Source organism: Sphaerodactylus townsendi, linkage group LG04, assembly GCF_021028975.2.
Source record: "Sphaerodactylus townsendi isolate TG3544 linkage group LG04, MPM_Stown_v2.3, whole genome shotgun sequence".
Taxonomy (NCBI): Eukaryota; Metazoa; Chordata; class Lepidosauria; order Squamata; family Sphaerodactylidae; genus Sphaerodactylus; species Sphaerodactylus townsendi.
Window position 1 is genome coordinate 16,680,376 of NC_059428.1, and position 14,390 is coordinate 16,694,765.

The following is a 14,390-nucleotide window of genomic DNA, read 5'->3' on the forward strand; positions in this document are numbered from 1 at the left end:
TACCTTGGTTGGGGGATTGTTGGCCTAAAGGCCCCCTCTTCTTCTTTGGCTCTTCTAATATCCCAGACTGTAAAGACAACCTTATTCTCTTGTTCTACCCATGCCACCTGCAGGATTCACTGAAGATGTCACTCCCTGTGAAGGGTACCCTACCTAGTTACACCTGCAAGCCTTGATTGACAGCTGTGTATCGCCCTTTGCCACTACACTGGATACTTTACTGTAAGGGCCTGATTGCATTTGTGTCCAAGAAAGCTGCAGATAAGGAAATGTCCTTCAGCCAATTCTTATCTACTCTTGAGCACGTCCAAGCTATCTCTTTGATCCACGAGACAGCCCTGGCTGATAGAGAGCTGCTCATCTGGCCACAGAAGGAAGGGACTTCTGCCTTTAAGTTCCACTCCAGGATTTTGTGCGCCTTCTTGTTGCAAAAGTCTTTTGCCCTCGCCATGATTCCTTTGGTGGAAAGTCTGCTGGGAAAGATAAGGTTGCCAAGCTGTAATCTCTTCTCAAAAGAAAAGGCGCCGAGGGAAAAGAAAAAACACTAATGGCTGCCTTTCCCCAGATGAAGAGGAAAGTAGGAGGGGAGAAAAGTTCTTCATTTCTCAACCTTTCGTGATCTGGGCCTCCAGATATCCTGCTTGGTTCTGGTTTTCTCCTGCCAAAGGAGGAGGAGGAGGAGGAGGAGGAGGAGGAGGAGGAGGAGGAGGAGGAGGAGGAGGAAGAAGAAGAAGAAGAAGAAGAAGAAGAAGAAGAAGAAGAAGAAGAAGAAGAAGAAGAAGAGGAGGAGGAGGAGGAGGAGGAGGAGGAGGAGGAGGAGGAGGAGGAGGAGGAGGAGGAGTTTGGATTTATATCCCCCCTTTCTCTCCTGTAGGAGACTCAAAGGGGCTTACAAACTCCTCTCCCTTCCCCCCTCACAACAAACACCCTGTGAGGTAGATGGGGCTGAGAGAGCTCAGAAGAGCTGTGACTAGCCCAAGGTCACCCAGCTGGCGTGTGTGGGAGTGCACAGGCTAATCTGGATTCCCCAGATATGCCTCCTCAGCTCAAGCGGCAGAGCTGGGAATCAAACCTGGTTCCTCCAGATTAGAATGCACCTGCTCTTAACCACTACGCCACTACTGCTCATTTCACTGCTCTCATGGCTTGGTAAAAACACTGCCGTGGCAGCTTATAATGGTGCCCACAGGGGTGAAAACATCATTCAAGCTATCTCCTCCTTTCATAATGCAGGACAAGTAGGAAATTCTGAAAAGGCCGCAAAGGAGAGAGGGAGGGACATGAAAAGCTGTTCAGTGTTATTTTGCCTGCCTTCATGCTTCCTTCATGCCTTCATGCTGTTTTGCATCATTTTCTTTCCTTTCTGTTAATTTTCCTTCCTTCCTTCCTTCCTTCCTTCCTTCCTTCCTTCCTTCCTTCCTTCCTTCCTTCCTTCCTTCCTTCCTTCCTTCCTTCCTTCCTTCCTTCCTTCCTTCCTTCCTTCCTTCCTTCCTTCCTTCCTTCCTTCCTTCCTTCCTTCCTTCCTTCCTTCCTTCCTTCCATTTCTCCCCTTCCTCTTGTTTCTTTTAATCCACCTGTTGCTACCCTCTGGGGGACTTGGAGGTTCTATACCAGGGGTAGGGAACCTGCGGCTCTCCAGATGTTCAGGAACTACAATTCCCATCAGCCTCTGTCAGCATGGCCAATTGGGAATTGTAGTTCCTGAACATCTGGAGAGCCGCAGGTTCCCTACCCCTGTTCTATACCCTTCCTCATTAAAAGATCTAAGTGAGGTCAGTAGTGATTTGGCTGAAGAGAGAGAGAGTATTATGCTTCCACAGTAAATAGTCCCTTGGTGTTTGGGGTAGGGGTAGGGTTGAAGGGAGCTTATAAGGGCTGGTGTGGGGCCCAGCTTGGTGTTTGGGGCTGGTGGGAGGGTTGGCAGGGGCTTTGGAGGGCTGGTGCTGGGCAGAGCAGCAAGCACCTTGGGGTGGAGAGAGGGCTGGAGGAGGAACTGTGGCCCCTTCTGCATGGGCCAATAAACACAGGTCAAGGGCAGGATAAAACCCGGGTTGGGGGGAACTTTGCACAGATTCCGCTCCTAACGTGAGTCTACTCCATGTTCCTCCCCCAACCCGGGTTTTTCGAGAATTGCAATTTGTGCGATTATTTTGTTTAAATGCGCCTCTCAGCGGTGGCCAAGTGAGCGGCTGGACAGGAAGCACGTTATGTGGTTGCTCTTTACACTTTTTATTAACTCCTGGCTCCCATCTGCAGAGTCACACAGGCACTTCTGGGAATATGAGCAGAGGTGGGATCCAGCAGGTTCTCACAGGTTCCCGAGAGTAGGTTACTAATTATTTGTGGGTTCCGAGAGGGGGTTGCTAATGGGTGATTTTGCCACGTGATTTTTGCCTTAGTTACGCCCCTCCTCTCAGCAGTAGCGCGCAGAACTTGAAGCAGTCTAGAAGGAGGTGCACCGGCGTGTGTGGCAGCCTGCGCCTGTGTGCATTCAACATGGGACAGCTGCTGCATCCTTGCCACAGCCCGCCCAGGCATGCCCCGGAATGCCTGGCCATGCCCCCATCATGCCCCGCCCAGCCCCATTGGCGCCAAGCCACAGTTTGAATCCCACCACCATGGGAACCTGTTACTAAAAATTTTGGATCCCACCACTGAATATGAGGCGTCAGCAAGGCTCTGGGGGTTCATGTGTGCTTGCCTGTGTAGCTGCACGTCGGTAGGAGGTAAGTAAAAAACAAACAAATGTGCCTCCATGTGAAGGCATGCGCCCCAGCCGATGTGCTGGCCGTCCACAGGACAGCCAGCCATGCAAACAGCCCTGGGGCAAGAAGGGGTTCGCGTATCCCATCTGCAACCCACTTTAAATTTGCTGTGCGGAAAGGGCCTGTAAGTCAAAAGTGACTTAACAGAATTTGCATATATATATATATACATTCAATTGAAGATAGAATCCCTTGATTTTTGCTTTTGATCCCTTGATTTTGACATGTGAAATGGGCTGTCCTGTTTTCTTCAATACTTGAAGTTTGAAAAAAAAAATGGAAAGTCAATTCAGCTCAGCAAGCTGTTAAGAGTTCACAATCCTGCTATTTCCATCTGTGGTTTGGGAACCAGTGAGGGGCGGGAGGGAGGGCAGCGGCCCAACAGAGTTTCTGCAGCTTCCCATGAAAGCTGTCCAGCTGTTTTAACAAAGCCCCCCTTTTTCCCATGCTTGCACTCTTTTGCATATGGACGACTAGACTAGCCTCCCCCAGCCTGGATCCTCCTTGCTCAGTTAAGGGAACCGTCTCTTCTTCATCTCCTGCCATCTGGAACAATATTCCTGGAGCTTTCCACTCAACTGACTCATCTCCAGTAGCTAGCAAAAAATGCCTTCCTATCCTAACTTTCCTTTTCTTAGCTTCACCCTCAACTGGGCGATTTAATTAACTCCCAGATAAGGAGGGGAAAAAATATTTAAACAGCAAAACCATCAGCAGAAGGCACGCAACAAGGATTGTAAAGTATGTGGCCCAACATGCTGCAGGAAAGAAGAAGAGTTTGGATTTATACCCCACCTTTCTCTCCTGTAAGGAGACTCAAGGTGGCTTACAAGCGCCTTTCCCTTCCTCTTCCCGCAACAAACACCTTGTGAGGCAGGTGGGGCTGAGACAGTTCTCAGTGAACTGTGACTAGCCCAACGTCACCCAGCAGGAATGTAGGAGTGCGGAAACACACCTGGTTCACCAGATAAGCCTCTGCCACTCAGGTGGAGGAGTGGGGAATCAAACTCAGTTCTGCAGATTAGAATCCACTTGTTCTTAACCACTCCACCATGCTGGCTCTCAAGTTGATAATTGTTACTGTTAGAATTTATTTGTTAATTATTAAATTTATATACCGCCCCTCCCCCAAAGGGCTCTGGGCGGCGCACACCTTAAATGACAAAACAAGTGGCGCACGTAAACAGTTACAAATATAGAAGAAGAAGGAGGAGGAGGAGGAGGAGGAGGAGGAGGAGGAGGAGGAGGAGGAGGAGGAGGAGGAGGAGGAGGAGGAGGAGGAGGAGGAGGAGAAGGAGAAGGAGAAGGAGGAGGAGGAGGAGGAGAAGAAGAGTTTGGATTTATATCCCCCCTTTCTTTCCTGCAGGAGACCCAAAGGGGCTTATAATCTCCTTGCCCTTCCCCCCTCACAACAACCACCCTGTGAGGTAGGTGGGGCTAAGAGAGCTTCAAGAAGCTGTGACTAGCCCGAAGGTCACCCAGCTGGCGTGTGTGGGAGTGTACAGGCTAATCTGAATTCCCCAGATAAGCCTCCACAGCTCAGACGGCAGAGCGGGGAATCAAACCCGGTTCCTCCAGATTAGATACAGGAGCTCTTAACCTCCTACGCCACTGCGTCTCCATAAGCTCCATGAATCACAAATTAAAACCCCATTAAACCCCAAAGCGCCTGCTTTGGGACTGGGAATCCCGGTGGTAATGGGGTGGGGTAAATATAGCGGTAGGCGGTGGCCAGATTATAGAAGGCGGACGAGATATGGGAATGCTCGTTCGCCTTCTGACCTCCGACCTATCTCGAAGAACGAGGATGGCAGGGTTCAGGAATACTCCGCTTCGTCCCTGGTGTTGATAAATGCCAGGTCCATTAATAATAAAACCGCTTATAATTCGAGATTTTCGGAGGCCAGCAGATGGACTCTGGCTTGTGTCACCGGTGACCTGGTGCGTGAAGGTGAGAGACCGCCGCCTTTAGCAGGTCAGCTCTCCAGGTTTCAAGGCGGCCTCCACCGGGTCACTTAACCCGGGCCGGGGTGGGGTGGCAATGTTCATCCGTGATTCTATCCCTTCAGGGCTGCCCCAGTCCCGGAGATCTCTGGCATGGAATGTGTCGGTTTTGAGTGGTTGGCCTTGGAGAGGTTGGCTGTTCTCCTGGTGTACCGGCCGCCTAGCGCACCGGGAGACAGCCTGCCGCGGCTGCTGGAGGTGGTGGCAGATCAAGCATTGCGGTACCCTAGACTTATAGTCTTGGGCGACTTCAATGTCCATGTCGACTACCGCCCTGTGCAGCTGCTGCGGACCGTGTCATCCATGTGACACTGGGCCTCTCCTTAGTAAATTCTGGCCCCACCCATGAAGCCGTCACAGGCTAGGATTGGGTCGCCGGGCTGGGATTGATATGGTCGTGGTTCCTCTGTCGATAGAGTGCCATGGTCCCACCATTACGCCCTGAGGGTTCGGGTGGACCTGCCACAACACTCCCGTCTAGGCCGACGGGCTGATTTATGCCCGCTCGCTGAGACTTAATGGATCCACTTGGCTTCCTGAATGCTCTGGGGATCCTGCCCCTGCCGCACACTCGGCGAGCAGGTGGATGACTGGTATTCCGGCTTTCCGATGCCATCGATGTTGTTGCCCCGAGCGCCCTCCTCGTCCCGTGTTCGGCCGGGGCTCCATGGTATATGGAGGAGCTCCGCACATGAAACGGGCACTCAGACGCTTTGAGCGAAGTGTGGAGGAAATCTCGTGACAGAGCCGCTTAACATCTTATAGGACGCTTATGAAAGCCTTATGAGATGGCTGGCGAAGGAGGCTAAGAGAACTTTCTTCTCCTCCTCTCTCGTGATCTGCTAGCTCACGCTTCAGCACAATTGTTTCGTAGAGCATTCGTCCCTGACCTCCCTTATCGGAAGGCTCTGTAAATCATCAATTGGCTATTAGCTGTGAGGCATTTATGAGCTTTGCAGATTAAATCTAAATTAAACTCCCCCAGGATCTTCCCTCCACTTTGATTACAATGAGTGAACTGGAGGCTCCCTTGCCGTCTTCTGGCCCTTGTTTGGCCCAGTTCTCCCTGCTCTCCGAGGCCTCTGTTGACAGAGCCCTGGCTGCTGTTAGACCTACTACCTGTCCTCTGGATCCGTGCCCCTCCTGGTTTATTAAAACCTGCCGGGGGAATTCACGACCCCATCTATTTGAATATCATCAATAGCTCCCTTGAGCAAGGAGTTTTTCCGGATGGGTTGAAGGGAGGCAGTGGGTCCATACTTTGAAAAGACCATCGTTAGATCCAGGGGATCTGACCCAATTACCGCCTGCCTCGATCTTTCGCTTCTGGGGAAGGTAATTGAGAGAGTGAGTGTTGGAGCAGCTTCAGGGCTTCCCTGGATGACACATCGCCTTTGACCCTTCCAGTCCGCTTCCGTGCTGGGCACGGAGACGGAGACGGTTCTCGTCGCCCGTCACAGATCGCTCCATTATGCAGCTTGACTAAGGCGGATCGGGCGCTGCTGGTTTTGTTAGACCTTTACCGCGAAAGCGCTTTGATGTGGTCGCATCACGCACCTTTGACCCACCGCCTGGTCCGCTTCCGGGATACGGGCACCGTCCTTCAATGGATTGCCTCGTTTCTCGGGACCGCTGCCAGCAAGTGTGGTGCGCGGGACTCAAGCCTCTCGGAGGTGCCCACTTCAATGTGGGGTGCCTCAGGGGCCTGCTGTCCCCGCCATTATTTAACATCTATATCGACCCACTTGCTCAGCTGGTACGGAGCTTTGGGCTGATTTGTCACCAATGCGGCTGATGACACCTCAGCTCATTCTGTTGATGGAGGGGGGAGCTGTCACGGCCCCGGCCGCTCTCCGGCATTGTTTGGGGGCGGTCGCTGGTTGGTTACAGCAGAGCAGGCTGAAACTGACGCCCTCACAGACGGAGATCCTGTGGCTGAGCCGCAGGGGGAGACAGGGATTTCCAGCGCGAGTGGGAGGGGACCATTTTGGCCCGGCCCCTCTGTCCGCCAGTCTGGGGGTCCACCTGGATTCGTCTCTTTCAATGGAGACCCAGGTGGCCCTTGTAACCCGGACTGCATTTTTCCATCTTCGGCAGGCCGGCTGGCCCCTTCCTCCTCTCAGGCAGACCTGGCCACTGTGATACATGCAACGTCACCTCCAGGCTTGACTATTGTAACTGCAGCTCTACGCGGAGCCTTCCCTTGCGCTTCTGATTCAGAAACTGAAACTGGTCCAACATGCAGCGGCGCTAGTTGCTCACAGGGGCTTCTGTGATCATATATATTCAACCTGTGCTGCGCCAGCTGCACTGGCTTCCAGTGGAATTCAATCATCTTCAAGGTGTGGTTTTAACCTTTAAGGCCTTCTGACCTGGGACCCTTGTATCTGAGACGCGGCCCATATGCCCCTACTGCGGCCTCTGCGATCAGCAGAATGAATTGCTGGCGGTTTCTGGCCCCTCGATGATGGCTGGCCTCCCACGGGCTAGGACCTTCTGACCCTGGCCCCAGCCTGAATGGAACACTCTTCCCTCCAGTTGTCAGACCCCTCGCGGGACCTTTGATGAGTTCCGCAGGGCCTGTAAGACCGAAGAATTTCCACTGGCCTTTGGAGTGTCCAATTAAGCTGAGTGGCCCCCTTCCCCCCCCTCTCCTTCCCCTGCATCGCTTCTTGCACATACCATCTGTTGCACTTTACCACCTATTATCCTCCCAGAGAGGAACCTGACCCCTCCCTTTTCTTTTACTGGGGTGATCTAAATTGAATTGGCCATAATAGGGCACCTATTATGATGCTAACCGCTGTTTTTAAGTAGCTTTTAATAGTTTTAGTATTATATTGTTGTTATCGATTTAATTAATTGTATATGTGAATGTTGTTCACCGCCCAGAGCCCCCAGGGGATGGGGCGGTTTATAAATCGAAACAATAAATAAATAAATAAATAAATAAATAAATAAATAAATAAATAAATAAATAAATAAATAAATAAATAAATAAATAAATAAAATACAGTGATACAAAATCAGCGGCGACCAACATTAAAACCCTCATAAAAACCCTCCCAAGAGGGAGAACAATGGGCCCCATAGCTGTCAAGGGACCCAAGATGTTAAGGGGAACAAAACGTTTACAGAGAACTTTCAGAGTTCAACGAACTTAACATGTGCTAACTGGTAATTCTTGAAAGATCTCAGTGAGGTAGGCCAGAATTTTATTCCCCTGCTTAGCCCAGGAATCTCTCAGCTCATTATACTGTACCAGTTAACATTATACCAGCTAATGAAATGATAAAATTATTTCAGACACTCATCTTCCTAATTCCTAAAACTGCCCATGTAAATAAACTTTTGAGCCTTTCCCCAACATTGCAAAGAACTAGACACTTGATTAAAATAGTAATCTAACCTTTTTAGGAATTTGGACACTATGTACAGCAACCAATTGCATATTTGTGCCAAGAATTACCACACAAATGCACCAGTAACAGCTGAATAACATCACCCAATCATTGTATTGTCGAAGGCTTTCACGGCCAGATTCAACCGATGCCAGCCACAGATGCAGGCGAAACGTTAGGAACAAGATCTACCAGACCACGGCCACACAGCCCGGAAAATCCACAACAATCACTCATTCGTGTCATCATTACTCCCCGTCTTGGGTGGGCTTGTTAATACAGACTAACATATTCAGAAAAAAAATGCATTACGGGAAATGGTTTCAGGCAGGTAGCCATGTTTGTTTACAGTCGAAGAGGTAGTTTCAAGTCCTGCAGCACCTTAAAAGCCAACAATATTTCTAAGGCAATCGGCTTTTGAGAGTTAAATCTTCCTTTATCAGACTTGTCACGGTTGGTCTTTTAAAGTGCTCTTGGACTCAAATTTTGCTCAACTAATGAGAAATGCTTCTGCTATAATCAATGAAAGTGCCCGACTTGAGGCCAGAACAGGCCAAATCAAAATCCTGAGGGATTGTGTAGAACTAAATGGACAGACTGTTGGGTTTGTGATCTTCCAGGGCTGTTGTGAGGAAATACGATGGAAAGGCTGTAAAATACTATAATGTTTAAAAAGTGCTATAGAAACAGCAGTAATAGCAATAAAAAGGATATGTTGCATCGCTGTATCTAGTAACAAACTGGCTGTCCCTTGGGCAGACCGTGAAAGCAAACCCAAGCCACTCATCCATAAAAGAGGGGGTACGTGCTTGGGATTCTCCAGATATAGAGCAAAATGTAACCAGAAGAAAAAGAAAGTAACCAGAAGAAAAAAGAAAGAAGTCAAGATAGTGACTAATCAGCTCCACACAAACACAGGAGGACTATAGACAATAAACAATCAAAGGGAACAAAGGTCAGGCTACTTCTATTCAGATGCCTCACCTATTGACCTTGCTATCTCCATTGTTACTCACATGCTACACTTCATTGTTACTCACTTGCCAGGCCACTCCTATTCAGATGACCTCACCTATTGACCTTTACTCACATGTATATATACTCCACTTGCTTTCCTTTCCTACTATCAGATCCTCTGAAGATGCCAGCCACAGATGCAGGCGAAACGTCAGGAGAGAATGCTGCTAGAACACGGCCATACAGCCCAGAAACCACACAGCACCCCAAAGAAAAATCCTTTTAAAAAAGTACAGAGGGCTGTATCTTATGCTAAGCAAAGCCTGACACCTTTGTTGGGAGAAGAACCATCTACATTGGAAGGTAGAATTCCACCCAACCTCATGCTGACTGAACATGCCCCAGAAGGAAAAACACAATGTTGAACAGCTGAGAGTCACTTAAAGGGGAAAAGGAAGAGGAGAGGCGATTGCTCAACTAAGAATGAGGAATCCAGGCAGGGGAGATTTTGGGAAGTTGGATGGGATTGCCAAATCCCCCCTCCACCTACGGATAGAAAGAAGCCTCATGGGGCTCCATCATGTCTGCCTGTCAATCTAAGCCAATCTTCAAGAATCCATCACCCTCCCAAAACAAAATATCTTATTGGCTACTATGAAGAGGCAGGCAATTAAGAGCAAGTTTGATTTTCAGTTCACCAGGGAAAGGAATATGTTCAGTGTCTGCCTCAAAAAGAATGGATCACTTCACGTTCTCCTGCACAAGTGGAACACTCCCGTAAGTGGATTGGCCAAAAGGGTGCATTGCTTTTCCTTACCCTACAGAGATGATTCAGAGGTAGGACACCTGCCCTGCAGTTGCACGCAGAAGATTTCAAGTTCAACCCCCCACATCCCCAACTGTAGGGTCTCTGGTAGGAGATGATGGGAAAGACTTTTCTCTTCCAGACTTTCATATCCAGCAGAATTGAGAGAGATGGATCGATCATCTCACTCGTTGTCACACAGCTTTCTATGTTGATGTATAATTAATACTGGTTCTTTATGTCTATCTATTAGAGTTGGCACTAACAGAGCACGTCGCGCGTGCTTAGAAATAGCGGGATTTCGGTGCTGTTTTTTACTGTGAGAAACCGATACATACACCAAAGGGAAGTATTGCTTTGCTTTAATCTTATATAAGTTAATAATTGCCTCTCATTTTTACGGGCAAAAATAATGCAGTGAACTTTGGGACGCGGTTCTAGCGCATTTAGTGGCATTGGGACCCCGCTGACAAAGATCTTACACAAAGACGCAACGCATCCACTGCTTCAAAGTCTCCGAATTGTACAATCCCTTCCAACACACACACACAACACCTCCCGCTCAGATCTTACATAAAGACGCAATGCACCACTGCTTCAAAGTCTCCGAATTGTACAATCCCTTCCAACACACACACAAAACACCTCTGGCTAATTTTGCTGGTAAATAACAAGAAAGCACCCCCCCTCTCCCCTGACGATTTACAATGACAATTGCGCACTTATCTCCCATTCCTCTTTCATTCCTATCTCCCTTCCTTCTAACAAGAAGCCATCAGTAATTAAGAAACTAATTTTTCACCTTGGTTGTCATAGGAATTTTGCTTAGCTGATTAGAGCACACTGCCCATCACAGTAGGCCACGAAGCGTGTCTTGTGGCTCCCACCAGTTCCCCCTGGATGCCTTGTTTTTAAAAAGTGTGATAAATCTGCCAGCGCAAGCGAGGGAATCTCTGAAGACAAGAGAGGAGGATTAGCCCGACAAGACACCCACCAGGGCAGACCCAGGGCGGCGGCGTGCAAAGTGAGGTGCGGCAAATCGCTGACCTGCGAGAATTATCAGTTCTTCTGTAAATGCGGATTCCCCTTTCTTTTGCACCATGTAAACAGTAAGATCTTTTTAAAATCCTTCCGAAGGAGGAGATGGTGTTTACTTACTTGGGATAATGCCTCTGTTGGAAGACAGGTAAAATCTCAGTATCCCAGCTGGAATGAAGAAACAGCATGTCCCGAAATCTCTCTGTTGAAATGATAAAAAGGGGGGGAAATAGATCTCATACAGTGCAGAAGGTCAGGTTTGCTAAAGCGTATAAATATCTTAGTTCCACTCGGTTGTTACAGCAAACACAGTGTGGTGTAGGGGTTAAGGTGTTGGTCTAGAGTCTGGGAAACTCTGGTTCAAACCCCCACTCTGCCATGGAAAACTTTTGCTTCCTGTTCACTCTCAGCCTTGGCCCTGGCAAATATTTGGAAGGGAGACCTCCAAAGAGTATCAGAGGGGGAAGACAGGGGCAGGCAATGGCAACCCACCTCTAAATGTCTATTGCCTTGAAAACGTTACAGGGGAGCCATAAGTCAGCTGGGACTTGGCAAAAAAATGCACCCACATACATAAGAACATAAGAACTAGCCTGCTGGATCAGACCAGAGTCCATCTAGTCTAGCACTCTGCTACTCGCAGTGGCCCACCAGATGCCTTTGGGAGCTCACGTGCAGGAGGTAAAAGCAATGGCCTTCTGCTGCTGCTGCTCCTGAGCACCTGGTCTGCTAAGGCATTTGCAATCTCAGATGAATGAGGATCAAGATGGGTGTTGTGTGGTTTCCGGGCTGTATGGCCGTGTTCTAGCAGCATTCTCTCCTGACGTTTCGCCTGCGTCTGTGGCTGGCATCTTCAGAGGATCATCTTCAGAGATCCTCTGAAGATGCCAGCCACAGAGCAACGTCAAGAATGCCACTAACTAAAGCCTATAACCATACAACCAGCTACAACATAGTGATTCGACGTGAAAGCCTTCTGGCTAATACAGGATCAAGATGGGTAGCCAAAAATCGACTTCTCCTCCATAAATCTATCCAAGCCCCTTTTAAAGCTATCCAGGTTAGTGGCCATCACCACCTCCTGTGGCAGCATATTCCAAACACCAATCACACGTTGCGTGAAGAAGTGTTTCCTTTTATTAGTCCTAATTCTTCCCCCCAGCATTTTCAATGAATGCCCCCTGGTTCTAGTATTGTGAGAAAGAGAGAAAAATGTCTCTGTCAACATTTTCTACCTCGTGCATAATTTTATAGATTTCAATCATATCCCCCCTCAGATGTCTCCTCTCCAAACTAAAGAGTCCCAAACGCTGCAGCCTCTCCTCATAAGGAGCTGTTTTTAAGAGAGAGGCAACACAAGTTCATTTTGCAAATGAAACTTGGAACTAGTATCTAGAGTAGGCCATTCTATGGGTTTTCACCTGCTGGCCAACTCTCCATGATGTTCAGAGTGATTCCTCATCAATTCCTATCAGCCTGAGCACTTAGAGCCGTTGACAGAGTGGCTGGATGGGAATTGTAGTTCCTGGAACATCTGAGAGCCGCAGAGGTTCCCTACCCATGCAATAAACTAGATAGAATTGAATATGAAGTTTAAATCATACTTTTGGCTGCCCATGGATTGGATATAACAAGAGAATTATTCAACACATGTATAAAGAAAATGAAACATATATTGTGCATGGACTTTTTTTTGGTCATATATTAACTAGTGAACTGAGCTCATTCCTGGCACCGAAGGACAGAAGAATGATTAAATACAATTTATCTATCTATTGTCTACAAAGGTGAGTTTCAAAGGTCGGTTTCCTATTCCAGATCAGTTAGAACAGCATGAACACTTGCAAGACAATGTTGAACAATATAGAAACAGTAAAATATGACACTGCCAAAGACCGTCAACAATATGTAAAAACACAGTGGCCACTTAGTTGCCAGCCTTCAGGTGAGGTATCCACCATATTGAAACAAATGAAGGGAGATGCATGCAAAGTAGCAATAACTAAAAGATCTGCATAAATAAGCTCCAAGTACACAAGGGCCTGTTATTCATGTAGCACTTACCTTGGGCCTTTTAGCTGTGCAGTGGAACTCCTTGTGTTTCTCTGCTTACACAAGCCCTTTTTAAAGCTATCCAGGTTAGTGGCCATCACCACCTCCCGTGGCAGCACATTCCAAACACCAATCATGCGTGAAAAAATGTTTCCTTTTATTAGTCCTAATTCTTCCCCCCAGTATTTTCAGTGAATGCCCCCTGGTGAGAAAGAGAGAAAAATTTCTCTCTGTCAGCATTTTCGACCCCATGCATAATTTTATAGACTTCAATCATATCCCCCCTCAGACGTCTCCTCTCCAAACTAAAGAGTCCAGCCTCTCTTCCTAAGCAGAAGGCTTCCAGTCCCCTTCAATCATCCTCATTGCCCCTTCTCTGCACCTCTTTTTTCTATCTCTTCATTTATCCCTTTTTTGAGGATGCGTGTGTATGCGACTGCAGAACTGAACACAGTACTCCAAGTGCGGTCGCACCACTGCTTTATATATAGGCATGACAATCTTTGCAGTTTTATTCTCAATTCCTTTTCTAATTATCCCCAGCATAGAGTTTGTCCTTTTCTTACAGCTGCCATGCATTGAGAGTTGACATTCCCATGGAACTACTGGGCCAACTAAGATGCCTAAATCCTTTCCTGGTCTGTGACTGATAGTAGGCACTGACCCCTGTGGTATGTATGTGAAGTTTGGATTTTTTGCCCCTATATTGCATCCCACTTCCTCACATTTTTTTGCTTACATTTTGGAACTGCATTTTGCCATTTCTTAGCCCACTCACCTAATTTATCAAGGTCCGCTTTGCAGGCTCGCCCATGATCCTTTGTGGCTTCTACAAGCACCACCCTACATTACAATTTGGTATCATCCTCGCGAAACTTAGCCAAATTAATGCCACCACGCTTACCCACCCTCTACTTCCAGGCTTCATTTTACCTGAGTAGTAGGTTAAAGAGCACTTGGTTCCAAAACTGATCCTTGGGGGGACACCAACTCCTTACATCTCTCTCCATTGCTTGAGAACTTCCCATTTTACATACCCACCTTTTTGCTTCCTGTTCCTCAACCAGTTTTTAATCCATAGAAGGACTTCCCCTCTCATTCCTTCATTGCTGAGTTTTCTCAATAGTCTCTGGTGAGGAACTTTGTCAAAAACCTTTTGGAAATCCAAGTAGACAATGTCCACTGGTTCCCCCCCTGGGACACTATGCCTTGTTCAGACCCTCAAAGAACTCTAGTAAGTTATCCACGTGCAGACAGGACTCTGCAAAAGCCATGCTGACTCTTCCTCAGCAGGTCTTGCTTTTCTACATGTTTAATAATTTTATCTTTAATGATAGATTCTACTAATTTACCAGGAACAGATGTCAA

The 14,390-nt window shown here is 47.9% G+C and overlaps 1 protein-coding gene across 3 annotated transcripts in view; it reads right to left on the bottom strand.

The window, feature by feature from the left end:
• The window catches only part of LOC125431982 (NADPH oxidase 4-like), an 81,526-nt gene extending 70,356 nt beyond the window's left edge, over window positions 1-11,170 (bottom strand). For all 3 annotated transcript variants that reach the window (XM_048495250.1, XM_048495248.1, XM_048495249.1), the window contains exon 1: window positions 11,091-11,170. In XM_048495250.1, the coding sequence (XP_048351207.1) occupies window positions 11,091-11,158 (68 nt within the window). In that variant the 5' untranslated portion in view covers window positions 11,159-11,170. The remainder of the gene's footprint in view (window positions 1-11,090) is intronic.
• Window positions 11,171-14,390: the final 3,220 nt, after the last annotated feature.